This window comes from Pleurodeles waltl, chromosome 11, assembly GCF_031143425.1.
Source record: "Pleurodeles waltl isolate 20211129_DDA chromosome 11, aPleWal1.hap1.20221129, whole genome shotgun sequence".
Classification (NCBI taxonomy): domain Eukaryota; kingdom Metazoa; phylum Chordata; class Amphibia; order Caudata; family Salamandridae; genus Pleurodeles; species Pleurodeles waltl.
In genome coordinates this window covers 827,090,739-827,117,490 of record NC_090450.1, presented here as the reverse complement: position 1 = coordinate 827,117,490, position 26,752 = coordinate 827,090,739, and the positions used below count along the sequence as shown (strand labels likewise).

Below are 26,752 nucleotides of genomic sequence, written 5' to 3'. Positions count from 1 at the left end.
CAAAGCACATATCATTCTGATTGCCACAGATTGGACCTGAAGGGTCTAGTACTCTTCATTCCTGGCCCTGAACATCTGCCTCCTGCCGTGACTACTTGCTGGAAGATCTTCCATCCCAACAACAGGAAAGAATATTTTATCTGAATCCCCATGATCTGTATCTTAATGTGCTGAGGCTGAACTAGACCACTTACAGACTTTGATCTCTGATCAGAAGAGGTGGCTGTCATTCTAGGTGGCCTACTCCAAGTCCATACACTCAGGTCATCTCTTGGTGTGTGGAGAGGCATGTTGACCCTTTGCAAACAATGTCTGATGGTCTATTATGTGTCTTGTCTTAACCCTGACACATTGAAAATGTATCTGCCCTGTTGTGTGGGTGTTTTCTTTTTAGATTATCTGATCAGCCCTCATTTTTCATTTATTGTGATGTGTTTCCTAAAGGTGTTCTCACATATGTGCCATCCTACTCCTTTCATTATGTCGCAGTGGGACATCAGTTTGGTCTTTAACTTTGTGATGTATGCACCCTTTGAGCCGCTACATGGATGTATGCTGGCTTCCTGCAGTAGTATCACCTTATGTGGGGCAGTCTATTACTAATTCAAATTTTGTTTCCCTTTCACATCCTTCTGAAGAGGAGGACATATTGCACCAGCTGGACCAGTGACATTCCCTAGCCTCTATTTTGACAGTACTAAGAAGCACCAGATTGATGGTTAGCTGTTTCGTTTGCCAAGGGCATGCCATAGCTTTTATATTGATGGCATTAAGGATTGATGGTCAGTTGTGTATATGGTTTGTTAAAACAAAGAAAGGACAGAATTTTATCCTGCTGGATTGTCTTCTCTTTCAAACTGTGTTACTTGTGCCCTGGCTAAAAAGGATTCTCACAAAGGCCTCAGGTCTCATTCCACCTGAGCAAAGGCTACGAATACAGGAGCCCACTGTTTTAAACAACTTGGGCTCCAGTCTATACTTTAACCAGGCACTACAGTATTAATTTCCATGTCTGCAGGGAAATCCATATTTCCTGTTCAATTCTGCTGGGCTTCATGATGTATGTCCACTCCTCAAACTTAGTCTTTTGGTATGGAAGCAAAGGTGAGGAATCTGAGAGTAGAAGTATCCACCAGAAAAATGTTACCTACTTGTGGTTTCTGCTTGATAGTCTATGTACCTGCAGATTACTCACTGCAAGCCCACCTCTCCATTCTGTGATGTGAACTTTCAGATCTCAAGTTAGATTTTACTCACTGCCAGTTGTCACTTCAGTTATGTCAGTCGTGTCTTAGGCTGTAGAAAACAAGATGTAGTGACATCTGTGCAAGTTTGTGCCACCTGTATGCAGCTCCATTTTGTTATGTCTGGGATAGGGCAGAGCACCATCAAGGGCAGAATATGTGACAGAACAACTAGGTCCTAAACAACTATAGCCTAAACCACTACTGCTAAACAACTAAAAAGTCTCTACTACTAAGTACTGAACAACTACTGTCTAAATAACAATTGCCTGAACAACTAATATTAGTAATAATAGTTATATTAGTAATAATAGTTATATATATATATATATATAACTGATATATATATATATATATATATATATATATATATATATATATATATATATATATATATATATATATATATATATATATATTCTAAACCATTAATAAACCATAAAAAACAAAAAGAAAACCTTGCCTTAGAATTAGTTGTTCAGGCAATTGTTATTCAGGCACAATTATTGTTTAGACCGTAGTTGTTCAGTACTTAGTTGTAGAGACTTTTTTGTTGTTTAGCAGTAGTGGTTCAGACAAGTAGTGGTTTAGACCTAGTTGTTCAGGATGCTTCCCTCAAGGGGACAATGGTCTCACCTACTTGGGTGTAGGAGCTATGAATGGATTTATGGGTCTAGTTAGGTGCCTGAAAAGGTTAAAAAAAAGTGAGGAATTTGTAGGTAGATAGAGCATCCACCAGAAAGAGCATTACTGAAGGTAATTTCAGAAGGACAACTTTACCCACTGACTTTCTCTGAATAACTCTTTGCACCAATGGCTTGTTTTTACATATATTTCCCTGCAGCAGTTCTGATGTTTTGCACAATTGATTTCATCATTACCCTTTTCAACAGTTCTGTGATCATCAACCTCAGAAGGATGAGGTTTGAGTAGGATCTGCTCAGAACTGAGCTTGTGACTTGTTATCTCATTTGGGTGTCAGCAGTGAGCACGTAACTAACTTGGCCATTGCTGACCTTTGTTTAGAATAAGAATAGTGCCATGTGATCTGGAAGCTGGTAGCCAAGTGTGGGGACATGGTGATGTTGGTGCCCAAACTTCAGATCTTCAACCTAGAAATTCAGTATTGTACATTGTGATCTGGAAATTTTCTTGTGTGGAAGGTCTACTGGCCCAAGAGTCATCAAAGTGAGTAACCTGTACTGATTTATGTACTGCTGGCAAATGCCCTTATGAGAAAAAAGCCTTGCTAGCGCTAAAAGGGTTGCTGCTAGGTTGATTGAGAGCACAGCTGATTTCTTAAAAGCCCTCTCTCTCTCTCTGTGTGTATGTGTGTATATATATATATATATATATATATATATAGATTATGTGTGTGTGTGTGTGTGTGTGTGTTTATACACACATACATATATTCACTGAAAAACCAAAGGTTAAAGTAAGTAAATGTTATAGTTGAAGGAATATGTCAGAGATAACATCAACATTTTGAACAAAAAAAAAAAACAGAGATTGAGCACTTAGTTACCAGAGCTAACTATAACCTGCGCCCCGTCATGCACTGCTTATGACCTCACATATTACATAACTCATGACATTCTATGATATAATTTATCCAGATATCTATAATATTTTCAACTTTAATATCTCAATTACTGAATGAATTTACACCAAATCACAAAAAGCACAATCAGCGGACAAAGATCTAGATTTCTGCCAAATTTGGTGTAATTGTGTTCTGCATGATTTCCTGTAGCCCTTCTTAAATAAGCCTATAGAAATCAGATGGCGACATTGCATTTTGGGACCCCCTTTTTTTCTCTGCCCCTGCTTGACGGATCACCCCTAAACCTTCAATGCACAAATTAATAAAAAAGTTGCACCTTTTTGGAAAGTTTTGTGGCGATTTGTCAAACATTGCTAAAGTTATTAGCAACACAAAAAATGATTTTCCTATGGAACAGCTGGCCGAACTATAACTACTCGGTGGCGATCACTACTGGGTAATATTGAGGATTTGTGTGGAAAATGTGAGACTCAGTTATGCCTCCTTGTTGCATGATTTCATTAATTCATGCTGACATACAGAAATGTTTCAGTGTTCTATGTTCTGATACATCACTGGAAGTTTTCCAGCAATGTGGGGTGTTCAACTGTTTATTTAACAAGCAAGAGGAAGCTTCCTTGAAAGAAAACCTGATCTGGTGTATGTTACAGAGACTGTTTGAAGTTAGACCTCTTAGAAGAGTACGGAATAAGGATGAATTTTTAATTGCATTAAGTGTCAATTTACACCATGTACCAATTACTTTTACGTTTTGGGAATCTGTATCTTGACTTTATTATACCAGAATTGATCTGAACTGTAGCTCACTGAATTTTTGTTTTGTTTTTATAACACACTCGATCTTTAATAATTGCTTTTGTTTCTAATAAGAATGTGATGGGAATCTCACCATCCCATCAGGAGTAGGCATTTACAAAGAGAAAGTAGTAAAATACAGTACCCATATTTTCTCTTTCCTTAGCGTAGAACAATGTTGCTGACATTAAAATCATGTTGATGAGCCTAGAATCATTATGCTAATCGTCAGTACTAGTGCAAATTTCAACTACCTAAGGAAACCCTCTGCCTTAAGCCAAAAAGTTGAAATTCAAATCAATGTGTCATCAAAACTTGCTATCTTAGTCACAGTCGACGAGTGTCAGCCCTCATGTGATACATGTCCTATAATCACTAAATATTTTTAAAGCCCTAATATGCTTTTGGCACTTTCCTGACCTGGCACAGATGTGTTTGTTGAGGAGTTTACACGGTTTGTGATGGGCCTTTACAAAAAGACATGGTGAGCAATATTAGCTATAAAGAAAAAAAAGATCTTACCCCCCCATGGTGAAAATCTGCGATGATTTTATTGATTTTTATCAGTTACAGATTTTGCAAGTCAAAGATGAGTCTGTTATTAATGTTGTTGAACATAGATCGTGCTTATGATCTTTTTAAGATACTTATGCAATAGATTGACCCCATTTCAGATTTCAGTGATTCATTCGCATACTGTGTATCTAGCTTTATACTGGAGCAATTTTTATTCCTTATAATACAAGGTCTTTACTCTTCCCAAAAACGTAAGTCACTGATCATGATAGAGATTGTATGGTTGCAGAAATGTGCAATAAATGGGGAACCAATAGTGCAATATTCAACACACCAATATGCAGCTAGTAATTTGTTGTAAAATCAAATTATATTTGGGATAATGTAATCTGTGCTGTACATTATAAGGATATTGCAAGTCACTGAGGAGTTTTGTGACCATATAGAGAAACAAGGATGAAGGTGACTTGTGATATCATTTTAAAGCAGAGGATTGTAATTTCTTATAATACATGGGTACACCATCACCCATCCCACAAACCGCTTAAATCCATGATGTTATGTGTTCTTTAATATGAATGAAATAGTATGTTTGCGGACATGAAGAACAGAAGTAGAATGTGTGGTGCAAAATCACCAAAATGCAGTTAGCAATTTGTTGCTCAAAGACGTTAGAATCCGTATAAAGTAAGCTAAATAGGAAATTGCTGTAGTTCAGAATGTGCAGAAAATTTAGAGATTCCTTATTTCCTGTAATGCCATAAAACTAAACATGTTGCCATAAATACCCCTTTTCTGTTGATCACGATTCATTTTATAAAACATAAGCAAAAGTCAGTTCATTTTTTCCTTTAAAAAAAAAAAAGCAGCTGTAATAAGCAGTTTAATTTAAGGGACTTTCAAAAATGACTATTTCAGAATGTGTGGTCACTTTCAGAGATTTGTGCTTTCGTCTATTGAACTGTAGCTGAACAAAACAGCACTGCTATAAATGTCTCCTTTCTGCTAATGAATGTTAACTTCAGGGAAACTCTGTGTCCAAGAGATGAAAAACTAGTTCTCTAACTTATTGTTTAAACACCAGTTTTGATTCTGCCCAGTGTTCTTCCTTCCACATTGTCTGTTGTTTCTGGCAGCAGACATGGTGATGCCGGAACTGAACAGTAAAAAAGCAATCATAGAGTAGCTAAGTTATTTTCTTATTTCACACGCCTAGTGATTCACAACTAAACTGTAATAAGAAAATATATTTTTATACATATATTGCAGACATCCTTGTATCATAAGAAGATACAAAAACCTTAAATATATTTAAAAAGATCCTAAAGAAATTAGATCTGTATTACGACTGACCCCTGTTACTTTGAAAGTTCACTGGGCATATGCTCAGCGCATAACTCTAGATTGCAACTGACTATTAGTTAACCTTTTCTTATTACTCTTCGGTTGAATATGCAGTTGGGTCAGTGCAAGGATGTTTTCCACCCAAGGCAGAAGGACATTGTACCACCTACCCTCAAATATGAGTGCTTCTCATGTTGCTGGTTTCATAGCAAACCTCCTTGGACTGCCTTACCCTAGATCTGTCTGGCACTGTCCACACAAGTGTACTACACTTAAATTGCTACAACTTCATGGTTAAGCTAGGTTTGCCTACCAACGACTCCTCCTCACATTCTTCTACCTTACACTGTGCTGTTACTCCTGTAGGCTTTATTTCATATCTATTGCCAGATATTACATTTATCTGTAGAAGGATATAACCATTGTTACTGATATTTAATATGGGTGATAGTATTTTAACTGTATCACCCTGTATTGTTTTTAATGGAATGCGTATGAAAAATACATCAACTAAAATTGTACTCCCCATTTGCAGCCAAATATGAAGAATTAACAGAGGACGTTAGCACAGCTTTTGAAAAAGGTACTGTACATATGTATTTATCTTTAGTTTGATCACTAAAAGTCTGGAGTATGAATGATTAGCGAAATGTGCATAGCAAAGCATTTTAGCAAAGCACTTATACAAAACGGAGGCACTTTACTTCTTCTATTGAAGATTAAAACCAATGTTGCCAGTTACATACCGCCCTCTAACGAAGCCACCCTGTACATGATCCCGTATATACTAGCAAACATGAGTGCATGCATTTTATTTTCTGAATTGAGCTTAGAACGATGTGAAAAGCACCACAGTGCAGTTAGTTCTCTTTTCAGGATAATGGATTTGATAGCTCCCATGGGAGCTGGAAAGATAGCAAGGTCACTTTATAACTACTGTTCTATGTCAGAGTATTGAAAATAAAAGTATTGCTGCTGTAAATATTGTGGCCTAAATATCCTTTTCAAACATATCACTCAATTGCATGCAGATTTTCTGTTCTATCCAATGGGGAGATATTTTTATAAGCAATATTTTGGATAAGATATGTTTTGGCAGACGATATTTTAGCCACAGTGTTGTGGTAGTGGTACCATGTAATATATTAATGCAAATGAAACTTATATTGACTGTGAGTACTGATGCATGTTATTGCACCTTCTGCATTGAGGCATGCCTGGCAAGCATATACACCTGTAAAAGTACCCATTGAGTTGATTTTCAATTTGCAGAATTCTTTAGGGAGAATTAACCAACCTCCTGCATCCTATTTGCTGAAATTGAAAAAATGGGACGAATGCAAGGTTAAGGATGTAAGTGATTTTTAGGCTTGACAGGTGGATAGAGGTAAAGTAAGGTAAGGGCTTTTTAGGGTTCAGGGTGGGTAGCAGTAAAGGGATCTAAGGGTTTTTTAGGGTTCAGGGGTGGGTAGAGGACATGGAGGTTTAAGGGTTAAACAAAACAAAGAGGGGACTTAAGGGATTACCTTCAGAGCAGAAAAAGTCAAATATAGGTGCTTGGGATGGTTACACCTCCTCCATCCCCACTATTCCCCCCCCCCCCCCCTCCATGGTGTGCTTCCCAGCCCCGCACTGATACAAAAATGTTACACAGCTGTACCTGAGTTTTCCTGTCGTCTGGCGTCCTTGGGCTCTTTCATGGCATGAACACTGCACCAAAAGGGAGAATCCAACACAGTCTCGGCTTCAGTCCCGATTAGACTGTTATTTTTTTCTTCTTTTTTGTCTACACCCAAATTAACTGACAGCTTTAAGTCACCCGAATATGATTCTGGTTCATAAACATCTTCATCCGCGACTGATTCCTCAAGGGCATTAAAGGCATATCTGTTGTAGACGTCCAGATGGTAGCCCAGGCTCTGGTTCTTTACCATTCAGTAACAGATGAATCTCAAACTTGTTATCTTGCACAAATATCAGCAAGCTTCCACCCAAAATGCATCAAAGACTTATGCCATATGTTCCATCATAACAGGTTTAATTCAGCAACATAGGGTTTCACCTCCTAAACACTTGGGTGCCACTCTTTGTGTGTTCTTGATTTTTAAATGTTGTAGGCATCATCCAACTCTTTTTGTACTTCTCCATTAAACATAAATGTTCTCATTAATGTGTCGAAAACTCGCACAAAAAGAATTACTCCAAGTTTGGAACAAAGTGAAACATTATACACAAACTTTCTTTTGCACCTGTTTTTTCACTTTGTTGCCATTAAAACATGTGTGCAAGAGCTGCCCGAAACTGTGCAAACTAACAGCGTGGTAGGGCTAGTGTTATGCACAGTATCGAGCATAAAAACATTTGCGCATTGTATTACATTGTTTACTGCAAAAGTTACAATCGTGCAATAACACACTCAATTCCTTGCCCAAAAGGCGTTTAAGCCAGGGAGTTTTTGTCCTCTATAACCACCCGATTCGGATTGAGACCTTTAATAGGAATGCATTTATTATTTATTTATGATATTTATCCTTGAAAAGAATTCACTCAAAATGTTACTAACTTTAGTATTTTGTATGTAATGAATTACATATTTGTGCAGATAGGATTATTGTATTTTTACAGGCAGATTTTGGTCCCTTTACATTTACTATTTTGCTCTCTTTCAGGTGATGTTCAGGATGCTAAGTTACTTTTAATCAAGATGAAATATTTTTCAAATCTACAAGAAAAAGTGAAGACCAAACTTATGCCACCGTGATTTCATATTACTTGTTAATAGATGGACTTTACAATTTTAAAATATTAAAGTTATTTAAATAAAATTATTTTGCCATGTCTGTATTGTTAGTATTTTATAAAATCAATATAACTGTTCAGATGTTCTTTTTAGGTCTAGTTTAGCAGCGCAGTTGTCACTTGCCCATATTCGATAAAGGGAAAAAGATCTTTTTGATGTATACTTCTGACTGTAGATTCCTCACCTTGTGAATACCCCAGCTGCGACTCTGGATCCAGAGAATTTTTTCACCAATTCCTTTGTGCCCTGGTAGGTGGCGTTGTGTGGCTAAGCATTGACTCCACCTCTTCCATTGACATCAGAGCCACATATAACCACCGCCTGATGTGCTGATGTCCATTCCTTTCCTTCTCTAATGTCGATCGGAATTCGCTCACTCATTTATCTGTAAATTGGCAGGATTCTTTACAAAAGTATACAGTGTGTATGAAGTTATGTCCCGTCCACAAATTACAGAATTTAACCGTGCAGGGACTGCCACAAACAAATATCTGTGACAGATCCCCACCCTATACATCTCTATTTCCTGGTTTCGTCACACCACTCCAAATCGTGTGGAGACTGCACCAGGGTGAACTTTAAGGCTTTCTGGAACCGCTAGTCTAAGCTTTACATCAACGAAGATCATCAAAAGGCCAGTCTCACTCAAAGTCGAGGATGCAGACATGTTCTCCTTCTCAAGGCTGTTCTCAAGAGAGGTCTTTTCATTTGAAGTCTTCATGTATGTCAAAGTGCAAGAAAAAACATCAGAAGTCGAGGCGTGGCTCTCCTTCATCCACCCACTTATCAGGAGAAGTCATGTGGATGTCTGGGTGCCTCCTGATACTGGACCCGGTGCACTACAGTGGAAATGATCCCACAACTCGACCCAATCTAGCCGAAATTCTGAGGTCCATTGGCAATGCTGCATCAAGTCAAGGCTTTCAAAGAGACCATGATGCATATTTTAAGAAACCCTTACGTTTTCCCCTGTTGCACTTTTGATTCCTAAGGATTCGAGTAGGCCTACAGTAGGATTACTGCTAGCAGAATTATCCCCAATGCCATCAGTGCTTCTTGACCTTGCTGTGGGATCAGGCTTGACCCTGGGGCCGCTGCCCAAACGGACTTCAAACCAGGCGGTGACATCCTCACCGGCTTCCCCACATGTTGATGCTGACACTAGAGGAAAAATAAATTGTCCTTTCGGCATCAACCAAATCCACCACAACCTTTACTGACGTCTCCCCCACCTCCTTGACTGACGTCTCCCCCACCCGACCTCAGCTGCAACCAATTCAGCTCCATTCCAACTTGAATGGCACACTGTCTCTACCTAAACAAGCTCCCTTTATGTTGGATTTGGAATATCATGATAAAGGGGATGACACATCCCAGTTTTACAAGGAGGAGAATCCATTTTTTGATCTTCAATTTGCAGTAGATTGGTCACCTCTCCTGGCACTGGTTTAAAGGCCCATCCTGGTCCCTCAGCAGATCTACTTCACTTGCCGCAATGATAATGAGAGCTGCAGAAGTTTTGGACCTCCAGCTCCCATCTGTTAAGGTGAAGACCAATGTCCTCACAGATGTCTTGCAGGCGGGAGTGACTTTTATGAACACCTCCTTCCATTCAACAGAGCCCTTGGAGACCCTATAATTGTAATGGGCGCTTGGGTCAAACCTGGCTCTTGTCTGCCTGTTTACAACAGGTGGCCAGATGACAAAGGCCTGCTTCTCGAGACATGCCATTTCTCCCTCTGCATCCTATACCTGAAAACCAAGTGCTCCAGGCATCTAGGAGCAGACTCAACACAAGCACATCCCCTGCTATTCCCCGTGATAGGGAATCCAAGCTCATGAAGGCATTCACCAAGCTGATGTTGCCCTCAGACAACCTTTGCCACCCGCACAGTTAATATCGTTTGCCTCCTAGGATGCTATTCACAGATATTTGGGGACATGTAGGTGAGATCTTGCCTAAAGTCCCAGTTTGGCACAAATTATCAAGGCTGGACAAAAGACAATAAAATACGCCAGACAGTCTGGCCTGGACATCACCTACTGTTTGGGCTGGGCAGTCGGTACCAGCATACTGCAACAGTGCCATATGTGGATAAGATCCCAGAATTTTTAAAGTGATGTTCAGGTATCACTGATGGACATGCCATTTGATGATTTGTATCTCTTTGGAGAAAAGGCAGAATCAACTCTAAAGAATCTTAATTAATGCAAAGCCATAGAATGCTCCCTTGGCCTTTCTAAACCTGTGCGGGTGCATCACCCAATAGTTTTGCCTCTTTCAGGACTTTGGAAAAGGCTTGGCACAAGAGGCAGTCGAGAGAGTCCCGGCATCAGAAATAGGGACTGGATGCTACTTTCATCAGGTTCTTATGGACAAGGGGCAGTCGAGAAGGGCCTGGCATCGGAAAAAGGGACTGGATGCTGCTTGCATTATTTCATGGTGCTGAAGAAGGATGTAGGCCTTCACCCTTTTTTAGACCTTCACCCTTACAGCCTCTTCTTCAAAAAGGACACATTCAAAATGCTGTCCTTAGCCCAAGTTCTAGCTCCCCTTAATCCGAATGACTTGATGGTGGCGTTGGATTTGCAGTACACCTACTTTTACATCCCCATCCTGCAGTCCCACAGTTTAAGGTGGGCATGGGCCTGTTGAGTTTTTTTTTGATTCCCTTCAGCCTCACCATGGCCTCTCAGATGTTAACGAATTGTTGGCGGTGGTTGCTACACAACTCCAGAAGTTGGAAATACCAAACTTCCAATACCTCGAAAACTGGCTGAAGACAGTGGTAGGCCACGTCCAGACAATAGTGAAGCTCCTCACATATTTGAGGTGCTTTATCAGTGTGCCATACTCACACCTAACTCCTTCCCCAGAAGCTCCTATTCATCAGAACTGTTCTGGATACAGTACTCTTAGTCAAAAAGTCCAGAACATTCAGGCTATGTACCCGATGTTTCGGCCTCTGTCCCGGGTCTCTGCCAGGACAACTCTAAGGATTCTTGTTTTTTTTCATCTTCTGCGTCCTGCTATTGGAACACTCCAGATAGTACAAGTGGGCTCTGCAGTGGAATCTGAAGTTTCTGTGAAAGCAACACTAAACCTGTTGGATTCTTTCCAGGTTTTGGGGTAAACTGCAAAAGATCAGCCGTGGTGGCTGCTTGACTGCATGACTTAATCACAACAGATCATGACAGATGCATTGCTGTGTTGGGGTGAACATTGGGGAGATGTTGAGATCGGAGGATTCTGGTCCCTGCTGGAGACCCATCACCACATCATTTTGCTGGAGTTGCGAGCAGTTTGCCACTGAAAGCCTTCCTCCCATTCATTGAGGGGGGTGGGACGGGTGCAGGCCCTCATGGACAACATGAGCATCATGTGGTACTGCAATAAATAAGGCGGAGTGGCTCCAAGAATGCTATGCCTCTGGAATTGGCTGAGCCATCAGGCCATCTCCTTTGTAGCCAATCACCTAACAAGATGTTTGAATGCTTGGGTGGATGAACTCAGCTGCCACTTACACTCAAAGGTGGTGCAGTGCTTCTTCCAGCAATGGGGAGATCCCTGGCTCGATCATTTCACAATCACTGAGCATGCACTGTCCAGAGTTTTGCATAGTGGAGTTTCTAAGGCAACTTTATTCCAGAGTTGCTTTCCACCAGGGGTGAAGCTCGGGACTCCTGTCTACCTTCCCACCTCTAACTCTCATGCCAAAACGTCTGAGGAAGATCCGGAATGATCACGCCAAAGTCATCCTAGAGGTCCCAGATTGGGTGAGGGAGTATGATACCCAAAGCCTCTGGCCTTGAGCATTTGTTCTCTGATCCAGCTGCTGCTCCAGGAGGATCTTCTGTCATAGCAGTAAGGCAGAGTCCTGCATTTGGAGCTGCTTAGCCTTCACCTCACTGCATGGAGATTGAGCAGTGAAAGTTAGCCCCCTTTGGCCTCCCTCCTAAGGTAGTGGATGTCATCTTGAGGACTAGGCGCCCATCAACCAAAACCATCTGTGCTGGATGCTGGCCGAAGTTTGTAACTTGGTGTACTTCTTAACATATGTAACCTCTGCAAGCCAAGTTGTCGGATGTACTGTTTTTTGCGCTGTCCCTAGTCAGCAAGGGCTCTCAGTGGCAACAGTTAAAGGTTATTTGTCAGCCTTTCTTTGTTTACCAGACAAGCCTTTGTCGTTCAGATCACCTGTTTTAATACATTTTTGAAAGGATTATTACACTTGCTCCTACCCAAACTATTTGTGATACTTTGGTGGGACCTTAAAGTGGCACTCACATACTTGATGTGTACCCCACTCGATAAAATGCACATCTGCCCTTCCGCAGTTTTTGACTCTGTAAAAATTCCTTCTCGTAGCAGTAAGGTAGGCCTATCACATGATTGAGTTGCAGACACTATCAGCAACCCCTTTTTTTCCCGGACAAACTGGTTCTTTGGACTAGGGTGGCATTGTTGCCCTAGGTTGTGGCGCCTTTTCATGTTGAATAATCCATCACCCTTTTAACATTCTTTACTCTACCTAATCCCTCGAAAGAGAAAGAAAGACTCCATCACTTGGCACACAGAAGAGCTTTTAGAGCATTCAACCAAAGACCATTGGGTGGGCATACAGTATTTGTGGGGTTCACAGGAGCAAAGAAGGCTATGACAGTGCAGAAAGGAATCATCTGAAAGAGGATAGTCTTTGGCATAACAACCTGCTATGCACTAGCTAAATAGCTGCTCACAAATGGCTTTGAGGGCTCCTTCGACCAGGACCAGGGCTGCTAAAACTGTTTTGGCGCGCATAGCACCTGTCTTAGACATCTTTAAGGCTCCAACATCTGTGCCACACCTTGATAGCCAGATGCAGTGAGAGGAGCACTTTGGATTAAATAGAATGTCCACCAGGAACAGCATTACCAAAGGTAAGTAACATGTTCTTCAAAAGTACTGCTGAGAGAGGGTCTTTGGCTCTACCGAGAAATTCCATGAATGCAGCATTTCATTGGGCATAAGTTGTGTCCTTTTTTTAAAAGAGTGCTTGTTTTGTGCTCCTGTTGTCTGATGGAGAGTTCCCCTCACCAAACATGGCAGATGCATTTCAACATAATGATGCAGTATGCAAGTCTTCTTCATATACTAGAATTGGCAGCACTATTGTTGATTTCCCATCACTAGCGTGTGTGTGTGTGTTGGTCTGTGCATGAATTTGAAGGTGCCATCCACCTGTTTGACAAATACATAGACTTCTTTAATTTCAGTACTCCCAAACAACTAATCGCATGGCTTAACATATTCTCAGATGAGTTTGGGAGTGGGGGTGACATAATATGTGTGAAGTGACAGGATTGGTGCATTTGTACTGGTCAGTTCTAGCATGCTGTACAGAATTTGGAAGTGCTGATTGGCTACAGAGTCTGCACGTGCCTCTGGTCTGTTACACTGTGCTGGTCATGCTCAGACTTGCATTTGCTTATGGGTGACTGAAGATGAGTAAAGCTAGACCATGACACTGAAGCTGGGCCATGACAGGCAGCCTTGGCCCAGGTAGTTCCTCTGCTGCTGCCACACACATTCCGGATATGAGAAGAGCAGTGCAGCGACAGCAGTAGTTTGGAGCTGGGCTGACCTCAGATGGCCAGAACGAAAGACAGTGGGACCTGTTGCAGGGTCATGGCTGCCGAGGCTGGCCTTACAGGCCCTTCCTCCTGCTACATGCAGTGCTGCAGATAGTTCTAGGGCTCAGGCCAGTCAGTGATGGGCTTACTGGGTGCAACCAAACCCCTTGAGGCAGCACTCTAGAGCATACGCATGAGCATTGTTTGGCATGGAACACCTCACTCGACTGACCACCTTGTCAGCTCCAAAGGTTTAAAGATGTTGCAAGGATGGGGTGCCTTCTGAAGGTCTGTCCTAGTACTGCCTTGAATGTGCAGCCTGTGGCTGTGTCCCTTGAGGTTTCTGTTGTGCTGCTGCTCTCAAGACAGACTCTTTGCAGCAAGGGCTCACCTCTCTCTAGGATGTTACACGCAGGCATTTTTAAAGGACCATTACATGAGTTCAGGGTAGGAAGTGTATGTTTCCAAGTGAGTGTTGTGGGAGTGCAAGGTTGAGCGATGCCGGAGTGTAAGGTTGAGCAGTGCTTGACTGAGCAGAATGAGCAGTGCTTGAGTGTGAGTGAATTGTTTTAGCAGGCTGAGCAGTGTCTCTGTGTGCAGAGTGGCCGTACGTTGTGACTGCAACACAAGGTGTGAGTGCAAGGTGAGCAGTATGAGTGCAGCATATGTGATGTCTGAACACAGTGTCAGTTTGCGAAATGAAAGGTGTCTGAGTGCAGCCTTAAGGTATCTTCCTGAAAGGTGAGTGTGTGTGCAGGGTATGCAGTTAGGGAGTGGTGTGAGAGGTGTGTGAGTTTGCAGGATGAGTATTTCATGTATCTTTGTAGGGTGAGCAATGTGTGTGTAAAGTATGAGCCGTATGGGACACTGCAGAGTGAGCAGTATGTCCATATGCAGGGAGATTGGCATGTGAGGGCATAGTGAGAAAAACATGAGGTGTGAGAGCTGGGTGAGTTTAAATGCAGGGTTAGTGGTTTGTAAGCAGAGTATGAGTGCAAGGGGAGACCTCTGTGATTGAGTGAACGATGTCTAGCGTGAAGGGTGAATTTACAGGATGATGGGTGTCTGAATGCAGTGTGGATGGTGTGTGAGTGTACAGGGCGAGCACTGAATGTCTGGGGTGAGTGCTGCGTGTATAGTCAATGATGGGTGAGCACTGAGTATGCAGGGTGATGTGTGAGCGCAGGGTCAGCGGTCTGTTTGGTGTGCTATTGTTGAGCGTGCAGAGTGAGAGGTATGTGAGTAGAGTGACGTGTGTGGGTGCAGGTTGACAGGTATGTCACTGGTGGGTTAGAAGTGCATGAGGGCAAGGTGAGGGATGTCCGTGCAGGGTGGGAGTGAGACGAAAGGTGTGTGTGTCCAGAATATAGGTGGATGAGTGCAGGGTGAGAAATTGGTGGGTGTTGTGTAAGCAGAAAGTGTGAGTGCAGTTTGAGAGGTGTATGGATGTGCAAGGAGAGGAGTGTGTAGGGTGAACAGTGTGGGTGCAGGGTGAGCAATGGAGAGGTAGAGTGCAGGGTGAACGGTTCATGATTGGTGAGTGAGTGAGTAGGGTGTAAGAATGAAGAGTATGTGCTGTGTGACTACAGGGTGATTGCAAAGTGAGTGGTTGATGAGAGGTGTATGAATGTAAGGTGCACAGTTTGTGAGTGGCTGTGTGTGATTGCAGGGTGGGTGATGTGTCTTTTTAAGTGCACAGTGAAAGGTGTACCCATGTGAATGCAGAGTGAGCGTCACACTTATGTGTGTGCAGGGTGCAGCACATTAAAGCCAGACATGCTGACATTACTAATGTTTAGGAATCTAAATGTTTGTATGGGCTTCGAGTGGGTAGTATATCAACTAATCATTATACAGGGAATATAACACCTGCTGTTTATTTAGGTTATGCCTGGTTGATGCTGAAATATCAATGTTTTAAGGGAATGCTAGATTTGTAAAATTGTGATAAAGCATGAAAGAAGTGTTTCTTAAACGAACATTGGTAAAGCCAGTAGGTCTCGCCTATGCAAGAACTATTGGCTGTTATGTACACCAGCATGGTTAAAGATTAGTGATGTAGAGGACAGTGGCATGGAGTGGTGAGGAGTGGAATGTTGTGGAGTAGAGTGGTGTGAAGGGCATAAAATGGAGTGTCACAGAGTTTAGTGTTATAGAGTGGTGTAGAGTGTTGTGAAGTGTTGTAGAGTTGAGGGGCATAGAGTGGAATGGCTTAGAGTGCTGTGGAGTGGTCTAGAGTAAAGTCACATGGAGTGGCGTAGAGGGAATTGCGTAGAGTACAGTCGAGTGGAGTACAATGTTGTAGAGTACTATAAAGTGGAAGATCATGGAATGTAATGAAATGGAGTGATGTGGAGTAAAGTGAAGTGCCTTAGAGGTGAGTGCCATAGTGTGTCATGGAGGGGCAAAGAGAGGCGTACAAAGGAGTGATTTAGAGTGGCGTGGCCTACCATAGAATACAGCGGCATAGAGTGGTGTAGAGGGAATTGCATACAGTGGAGTAGAGTGTCAGAGTGTTGTGGAGTAAAGTGTCAATGGAGCGGAGTGGAGTAGCATAGAGTGGAGTGTTGTCATAGAGTTTAGTGGAGTAGAGTGGTCTAGGGTGAAGTGGCATAGAGTGTTTTAGAGTGGAGTAGAATGAAGTAGCTTAGAGCGGTGTGACCTAGAGTGAAGTGGAATAGAGTAGCGGGTCATAAAGTGAAGTGCTGTAGCGGAGAGTAGAATAAAGTGGCATTGACTGTTGTAGAGTTAAGTGTCATAGAGTGGACTGTCAGAGTGAAATAGCGTAAAGTGAAATGTTGTGGAGTTGTGTAAAGTGCCAGAGTGGAGTGGAGTGTCGTAGAGTAGAGTAGCATGGTGTGGCGTGGCATTAAGTGATGTATGCATGATGTGGTAGCCCACTGCCATTACAGACAACATATTTTCAATTAAAATGACCCATTACATTTGTGCATACAGTTTTACTAATAAAACTACAACGCACACATACCATAAGGTGTAGAAATGTTATCACCTAGTGTGTTGATTTGTTTTGATTGTATTTAAATATTTGTTTTGACCACACTTTAGAATTACAAACAATGTGCTGCATTTGTGCTTTCCTAATTCTGATTCGTTTTGAAATATTTGCAAACTTCATTTACATTCCTTTACATTTTGTTGTGCGCTAAAAAAAAAACCTTTCCTTTCCCACACTCACTACCCTCAAAATTGTCACCTAAAGCATCGCACTTTGAAGTCAGATCAAGAAATGTAACCCCAAGGTCCCTCAGAAGCGGGAGTCTGACATTTCAGCTCTGTCTTTGAATGTATAGCAAATGTACCAAGAACCGAATGTAAAGGCTTGTTTACAGAAAGTGAGCACTCGTGGAAGAATACAAGGAGCACGTCAGAGAGATGGTAAACAGGCTATGACACGGGAAGAACTAAGACCTGCTAGACAGCCTAAAACAAAGCTAGCAAATAGAAGGTAACTGTGAATTACAAAACCCAAAGCCAGTGGTAATCAATAGATGGAATGCATTTCCAGGGGACCTTTAAGCATGTCCCCAAGAAGTGTTTTCCCAACCAGACAGCTGTGCTGTGTGGTAGGCTTCAACCTAAATATACACCAATGTAATCATGACTCTTTGTCAACACACCAGTAAACGTTTTGCATGTGTTTTATCTTCGAAAAGAAATTACCTTTTTTCTATCTTATAAACATATATATATATGTATATATATATATATATATATATATACACACACATACATACATATATATATATATATATATATATACACATACTTAAACAAGATGGAACCATAGCACTCAATGTGGTTTCAATATAGTACAATCAATAATGAAAATGTCACAGATGTTCCAGTCTGATCCAGTCTCTTTAATTGATGAATGCCATATTCTTCTTACACATTCGATTGGTGTCATCCGTTTCAATCATTGAAGACCAGTCCTTCATTAAACAAATCATCGACAGCCAACACATGTTTTGTCACAATATGTGACTTTTTCAAGGCTGCAAACTACTGAGCATTGAATATACATCAAAATACATACGTATTGTAAAAACACAACTTCCTAATGCCACACAAAAGCAAAGGGTAAGTGAAAACCCAGAGAAAAGCACAGAGACTCACCAAAAACTGTGACCCAAATGTGATGCATAAGACTATGACCCAAGAGAGTGAAAGTCCACAATAAAAGAAAGAGTTACCAAGAAAATTATTGGATACCAAAAAAGTCCATTTAAGACCACAAAAGAGGCCTAAGAAAGTGCCAGAGAAAGTGCATATTCTAAAGTGAATAAAACCGAGTAGATCCAAATCACAATCCAAACCTGAACCTACCAATAAGTAGCAAAAAATAGACTGCGGCAAACAGCAAAGTAGCAACATCCAAATTTATGTAGCTGAAATGAAACAAATACAACATGAGCCAAAAGGCAAGTGGAATGGTCCCAAGTATGCTATGAAAGGCAAATTGAAATACCTGCTCACATAAAGTAACGTTCATAAAGATATGTTATAGCAATGATGTATCCAGAAGACCAGTCGTTGCAAGCACCCAAGACTTTAAATTGAAGTACTTGGGGGTGTGACCAAGGACCTTGATAAGTCCTAATCCTAAAATAAAGACAACCATGTTAATACACAGCCCTACATTTCCACTCATAACAGTGTCAAGAACCAAGAGAAACAGGGTAATGCTGGCATGACCCTGATGAGTCATTTATATTAGGTACCTAGCGCATCAATGATGTTGACTAAGGAAGGCAGTCACCTCCAGTTGCATAATTAGTCAAAATTGTCAGTGTCGAAGTGAGCCATCTATTGCCGACCAACGTCCCATCTCTACAAGACAGCTAGTCCTGTCCCGGAGTCCACTGTCCATAGAAGAGGCCCAAGATAGAAACCATTGCACAAGTAGTGCAATTAAAACACCTCATACCATGGATATTATATCTATTAGGTGGATATCGCTAACGGGGAGTAGTGAGGAAAAGTACAAAATAATGATATGGATACTAAGATTTAAAATTATGTAGTAAAACCACAGTTATTACAAGAAATAAATAAAAGTTGGCACACCACACGTCCAGCACGTTGCAACAAGGTAACACCAGACTGCTTACTAAATAAATTTACTGTGTAATGCCGGATCTGTGTGCGATGTAACCGCATTGTCGGAGTCCCATTCAACAAGTGAAACAGTTCAGTAAATATACACATCACCACCAAAATAACAAAAGATGAACAATAATAGTCTGAAGCCTATGGTGCAACGGAAAGAAGGGCGGCCATATTGCAATGCCTAGGGTATCTACTTGACCATGCGAGTATTACACACGAAAAAATCAAAAAGAAATGAAAGTCACAAAATATGACATATATGAATAGTTATACCACAATTAGTGTTGTACATACATTGAATGTAACATAAAAGGACCACAGGCTACATGAAAATATAGAGCCAATAGTACCAAAGAATCCCTTGCGTAATAGCCAATGGAACAAAAAGGAAGAACAATGGAGTCTTATACCACAGTTGTAACGGAAAGCATGGCGGCCATATTGAAATGCTTGAAGTGTCTATTTTCCCACACACGTGTAAACACAAAAAAGTCCACAGGAAGTAAAATCATGAGGTATGAATTTTAGAGAAAAAACCCAAAGGAAAAAAGGTCCCAAATATGACATACAAGTACCGTAGGCCATACGGTAATGTGGAACTAACAATGCCAAGATATTATAGGAAGAGGAACGATTGATAAAAGAATCAGCTGCCTAGTAAAAAAAAAAAAAAAAAAAAACACACATCAGCAGGACAACAAAGTCTGAAATCAATACAAGCTAAAAGTATCCCGGCCAAATTAGGTGCTGGTTGTGCCATAGGAAAGTGCACCAAAGCGTATATAGAGTGCAGCAATAAACACTCTGTTGGAGAAGCATACAAAGTATCAAGTGTACGAGAAGTAAGAAATGAGTTCTAAAAGCCACAAAGAAGGGTAGTAGGATGGTCAGAGGTTCACTTATGAGTGAAGCGTAGAAAGCTGAGGATTTGCCACCCAACCCATGGTAAGTAAGGAGGTACATCTACAAAAGTACCAAATGGCAGTGAATTAGGGATAAGGAAACTAGTGATGTCCAGAAGGTCATGAGCAAGTAATATGTATAAAACATGGTGTGACAGACTGTTGTGAAATAACATGACAAATGGGCCCCAAAAGCATCCAAATAGTATCACATATGTCAGCAAAATAAAATATTGGCACAGGAGGGGTCAGGTGTTACAGTGTAGGATATATGGCAGATCAGTTGACACAGGAAAGACACTACTCCAAAAAGGCACAAAGGTCTCTGTCCACATTAAGGGCCAGATGTAGCAAGTAGTTTTGCCCATTCTGTGTCTATGGGAAAATGTGTTCGTACATATGGCCCTAAGTCCCTGGTCAACAGCCCTTAAATTTATAATCTGTTTAGCTTCACACTTCCTGAGTGCCCTGTTTCTGTCTCCTCCCCTTGGATGGCAGGAAATTTGGGTAATACCATGAAATTTAACGTTCAAAACCTCCATGTTGCTGTGTGCGGAGTTGTGGTGTACCGCTGGCGGGTAATTAGTGTTTAAATTTCTGATAGCTCTTATGTGTTTCTGGACCTGTTCCTTAAGAGGTCAGATGGTAATTTCTACATAAATGTTGCCACATATACATACAGTACAATATACAGTAAACCAGGTATTGCAATTGTTAAATTGTCTTATTCGATACACACTACTCATATTGTACGAAAAAGTCAGAGCGCTGTCTAACGGAAATTGACATGTGTATAAATATATATACTTCTTCATTCCTGTCTGCTCCTGTTGAACGTGAGAATAGAAGGAACTGTGCCAATGAGGAAATTGATTCCTTGCCAGCACAACGTTCCTTTATTTGTGCCAAGCATATCTTTTTGTGGACTTTATGATAAAAGGCATAGTATCTTAAGGAAAGAGGACTGTAGCCTGAATGTTGTGGGGATGTCCTAATGTTCGGCAGAGTTGGAAAAAAATGATCAAAAATCCAAGAGCCTGCCAGTACCTGTCATCATTATTTGAGTTTAGCCAAAAAAAAAGCTTTAAAGAAAGTGAAACACTGTATTTTGTCAATTTGTAGAAAAGCTAAATTAAAAAAAAAAAGAGAAATCCACTGAAATCCATTTTAGGGGTAAAACAAAATGAATAGAAATACTGCTTGCTTAAAAACATTAAGTAAAAAGCCAAGACCAGTTATATACAATACAATATTTACTTTAAACCCTTTTTTTAAATTGTGAGCAAATAGGCCGTGCTAAAGAACATCGTTTTGATAGTTAGGTGGAAAAAAGGGGCAAAATGCAAAGGTAGGATAAGGCTGGGTATTAAAAGGGTTAAGACGGGGGTCCCCAACCTTTGGTGGCCAATGAGCAACATTTGAATGTCAGAAGAAACAGCAAGCAACATGCGGATCACAAATACTAGCTATTAATCTGGATATGTTGGTAAAATAATTCAAACATGAATTAAAACATGTTGTGAACTTTATATACAGACTTACTATAGTAAGTGGTATACATAGCTATTTATATTAAAAGCACATATAGTCTGTAAGAACTTCCAAAGTTTTGTTAGCTTAAAAAGTAAGGGCCACATGTACAAAGCAATTTTCCTGTCACAAACAGCCAGATTCGCAGAATTGTGCCATTTGCGACAGGAAAAATGCATTTTTGATATACAAAGCCCAAATTGCAATTCGGGAACATGTAACCGAATCACAATTTGGGTTTTGCGATTCTGTATTAGGAAGTCACGTTTTGAGGGCGTCCCTTCCTAATACCGAATTACAGTGGTGTGTGTGATTGTTTTGTGACTGAAAATATGGTTGCAAAGCATTCACATTTTACCCCCAAGTTCATACTAGTGGTAACCCAAGGGACCGCTTCCCCTTTGTGAGTGTTTGTAAAAGCATTTTTTATGAGTAGGCAGTGGTCCCACAGGCCACTGCCTAGTCTTAAAAATTGAAAAGAATACTTTCAATTGTATTTTTTAAGCACATCCCATTTTACTTTAAAGAAAACAGGCTGCATTTAAAAGAAAATATTGTTTTATTTAAAATCATAAATACCCCAGTTAGCCTATGTTGCTAGTTACAGTAAAGCTGGTAGTCAGCACACTTTGAAAATTTCATAATGCTGCAGGTAGCAGAATGCTTAGTATTTTCTTTTTAGCTCTGTCTTAGCTCACAAGATGCTCCAATGGGATTTGCCGACACTTCACCCTGTGGCACATGGCACACACTTGTTACTTGTTTACCCGATGGTGATTGTCGCTTTTTTTTAGGTCAAGCGTTCGACCTCATGTATACTTCTAGTATACTTCTTATGGCTTAAAGTGATTTCATGTGTTGGTTGCAGTGTCTTTAAAAATTCTTGCTTGCTAGTGGTCAGTTCTGCCTTTTTCTCCCTCCTGTTTCTGTTTAAGGGCACTGACCAACTACTGTATTATTCCACTTTGGGTTCTTTATCTGTTGCTGTGACGCACTATTTTTGTTATTTCCTTGGTGCCCCCCTTTCACTGTGGGTGTTTTAGGCTGGTAGCTGCCTGCATTTTATTACAGCTATCTGTTCCTCCAATCTCCTCCTATGTTGCTAACATTTGTTTTGGCTATATTCGAGTGCTGTCCTCGTTTACCCCTGGCTCCTAAACTAAGCTTATTTTACAACAGAAACTCTAGTCGTTTAGCTTACTGCTCACGAAAGGCACAATATGCCCTTTCTGATAGAATGTAGCTAAACCTAGAAGCAATGATGTGAAACTTGCTTCACATCTCTAGTCTCCTCAAGGGCTTGTGATTTCTGATGTCAGTAGCCGCCAGTGACCACCAAAACATGGCAGGAAAAGATGAAATTATGAGACAGGGTTGACCAATTTATGTGGCAAGAAAAGTTCAATTCTGAATTTACAATGCCAGTAGCTCTAACTCAAGAAAATGGAAGACCTATTGAATTGCAAACACTTGCTTTTATTGCTAATGAAAGGCACCTTCCCTGTTCTCTGCTCCTCTTCTCAACCTGCTGACAGGCATTTCCTCACCTACAACCTCAACACTTCTTAATTGGGCACTGCAGTGCAGGCAGTGAAATGTTTGTTGGCGTGAACAACGTGGCACAAAGTCTGCTTACCCGCCGATGGAACCCGCCCCAGATGTTAATTATATGGGTGATAATAGAGAGCAACAGAGAAGTTTAGTTATACACCTTGAAGGTTATACACAAGTAGTCTGTAGCAGCAGTACTCCAATGGCTGTACTATCACATATTTCAGATTTTCTCTGCTCAGGTACATAGTTTCGTTGTCTGCCACCTGGTACATCTTAACTCGTGCCTTCAGAGCATTCAGCAAAAAGCCGGTAGTTCCCTTTTAGGAGAGCACAAATCACCCATGTCAAGGTTTCATGGGCCAACCGATCTGGAAGACTTGTGTTTCTAATTTAACATGCCAAGGAGAGTTGGTATTAGAGTAGCCATTGAAAGGGTGGAATGTGGAAACGACTCCAAATGCTCTCCTTCACAACAAAGACATTTGTTGTGCAATTTATAACTTATCTTCAGCCAATCTGACCACCTTGCCCCTAATGTCAGTGTGTGTGGCATATTTGCATATGACTGGGAGTACAAACTTACCTTTCTCTATCTTCCCACCAATCTATACTGTTTCCCTTATCTAGCCCACCTCAATTGAAATTAGTTTGATCTGTATTGGAAAAAATTCACTGTTCTGAGTTCTATTTGTAAATATACCTGCATGTCTCTGACCTCACATATTGGCTATGTATATGGTTGCTATGTGGCCTTATGTTCATGCTCTGTGTAAACAGCCAATACAATAAAAACTACTAGATCTAGAAGGCAACTGATATTTCAGCTGTATAAGAGGAAGAGTCCTATAAACCTTTGTTTAACACTAAGGGTTCCTGGTGTATTTCCAGTAGGTGGTGTGCAAGACTGTTGTGTATAACTAATGTGTGGAGGACCTAGTTTAGGGCTAATCTTTATAAGGATGATATGGGCATCATTAGCATCTCGTCATTAATCCAAGATTTATCTGCTATATCTTATTTTGAGAGAGCACAAACCGAGCTAAAAAATAACAATGTTGTTTGCTTTATGTTGAGAAGGTAGTAGCAGAAAAAGGCTGCCATAGTGCAGGGATTCCCTACCAGCTGATAGTGCGCTTTACAACACTGTTTAACATCACATTTTCCAAAGGAGTGGCAAGGCAAGCTTAGTAAACAAGGTAACTATACAGCTACTTCTATTCTCTCCTGATTATTATGTCCAACAAGATCAATAATGACAAGCATTACAGGCCGAACATTTCAGAGTAAAGCTGGACTGCAGTAATATTGCACATTTTCCCAACCTTCTGACACTGAACACACACACACACACACACAAAACATTGTTCAATTAACATTACAGTGTTGTATAACAAACAAAATAGCATCACCAGTGCTGTGGCAAAGTACGCAGGGAGCCCCTTTAACTTAATTATTTTCAGGAACTGCAACCTCAATGCATTGTTAGTACATAGAACTTGCCTAGGTGAATGGGTAGTAAACAAATGTGGTTTCATGCAACATGGGCACATGTTTGAATACAACTATGGAATGTGGTGCATGCCATTGTCGTGGGTTCATTTTAGCGCCTAGATTGGGCACCCATATTTTAGCTCTTAGGCCCATAGTCCGTGCCTTTAACAACCAAACACATTTTATTCACTTTTATTACATTTTAGCACAGCTCGCCTTTAGCATATTGTTTTATATTTTATCAGCTGTAATTCTTAGAAAACATACTTGTTAAGGTTCCACATTTGTCTGCCTCTTGCATGCATTTCACTCTGTGTCCTGCTCAAGGCGGTCATATTTATACACAGTAGTTTACCTAATATCATCACGTCAGGCCTGTTCTCAGAACACATCATGTTTTGTTATATAAACACCACACAGGCCAAAGAAGAGTAGAGGGGAAATTCCAGCCAGCCATTTTTTGCTGTGCGCTACTTCGTCGTCAGCTTTGCTGATCTTGGACTTGTCTTCCCAGCCAGCCGGGAGGACTGGCACCAGAACAATAGGCAGACCCTTACCTTCTTTCAGATATGGGGTGAGGGCTCCTTCCATAGACCATGATGGGCAGAAGGACTAACATTGCTATGCTCTCATGTTAGACTTTAGGGTGTGAGTATGAATTCTTAGACTCATGATTGCCAGGATGTTGGGATTGTTTATATATATTTCAGCTCATGCCTTTTATCATGGAATGCAGTTGCTTCAATAAATGCATTGAAACTTATACTGCATTTCTTTGTCTGCTTTTGCATGTTTGAGACTTTGTGCCATTGAGAGACAACAACTTCCACCACAACTTCCCTGAGGAGTCCGTATACTGTTTGTAGACTGCCACAAATCACCTTTACTTTCTAGGTTTGGGTGGAGTGCTGCTAGCTAGTCTACGAGGTCAGGCTGACAGCTTCCAGTCAGTGTGGGACTGACTCAGTCACCCACACACGTGGTGCTTCTCTCCAAAGCCAAGCTGCCTTAACGCCATGGTAAGAGTCCTACAACATGGACTTGGTCAAGTATAAATTTAAACAGATCTCCCAAGTATCACCATCTCTTGCATGCTAACGGCACTCTAATTACCTTATATGGAGACGTCCACGGTGTTACGGATTAACCCTCCTTAGCTAAATAGATAGTGCCTATCTTAGGCTGTAGGTTGTTCAAGCTTGAACCTTAAAAGGATTCCCCAAATTGTGTTTTTATCTCTGAACTTACCATTCTAAAAGACGGCGGACCCTTAACAGGTAGCAGTTCAGTAAATATGAGACAATCTCTCACACAACATCAATTAGTTAATGGATTCACTGATGAGGATGGGGATGTTCAATTTGTGGTAGAGGACCACGATGCATACAGAACAGACTTTTTCTATTCCTGGGTCACTTTTGTAGCTGCAGATGTAAACACACTTTTCCCACAATAGCAAGTGCTCCTGCAAAATACAGAGTTTATGTTTATTATGAAATACCCCTTTCTGATGGATACAACTACCTGTGGATTCCTCACTCAATGAATTCTTCCCATGCGCAGCATTCAACTGAAACTTCTTTCCAGCTCTGCACGTCTGCGAGAACGTCACAATTGCCTGACTCCACGTGGCTCCGCCTGACGTCATTGTGGCAAAAAGAGGCCCTCACCAGCATGCTGACGTCAGTTCCCTTTTTTCCGTGCCTTCGATAACGGTTACTTTTACAGCTACCTGTATCGTTTGCTGTTCAGAGGGATACGTTGTGTTTTTTTCGAGATGTCGGCCCGATGAAGTCAGGGTTCAAGCCTTGCAGGGAATGCGGAGGTCGAATGTCGGTTACTGACCCGCATAACGACTGTCTATGGTGCCTGAGCTCGGACCACAACATCCAGGAGTGAGGTTCATGCCAAAAAATGAACCCTAAAGCTTTGAAGGAACATGAGGCTCAATTGTTTTTAGCAAAAGCTAAGAAAGGGAAAAGGAGGCACCATAGATCTTCGTCGGGGAAGTCGAGTCATAAGAAGCAGCGCCATCGTGACTCCCGGCGTCGATCCAGAGGAAGCCGGTCGAAGTCGAGGTCTCCGTCTCCCTGGCACCGTAAGTCCTGGGAGGTCAGCCCGAAGGTGTCTCCTCAAACTTTGACTCCACAATCTTCTCCGGCGCCGTCGGTCTTTGAGGTGGTGGAGCCTCAGAGTCATCATTCCTCTCCGGCGCATCCAGGCGCTCAGGATTCGAGTCCGGCTCCGGCTCCGGCTCCTCATG

At 41.2% G+C, this 26,752-nt stretch overlaps 1 protein-coding gene across 1 annotated transcript in view; it reads left to right on the top strand.

Annotated features, from left to right (window-relative positions):
- HSCB (HscB mitochondrial iron-sulfur cluster cochaperone) overlaps window positions 1-8,306 on the top strand; it is a 52,484-nt gene extending 44,178 nt beyond the window's left edge. Inside the window, exons 5-6 of the mRNA XM_069214675.1 lie at window positions 6,002-6,049; window positions 8,136-8,306. Coding sequence (XP_069070776.1) covers window positions 6,002-6,049; window positions 8,136-8,227 — 140 coding nt within the window. The 3' untranslated portion in view covers window positions 8,228-8,306. The remainder of the gene's footprint in view (window positions 1-6,001; window positions 6,050-8,135) is intronic.
- Window positions 8,307-26,752: the final 18,446 nt, after the last annotated feature.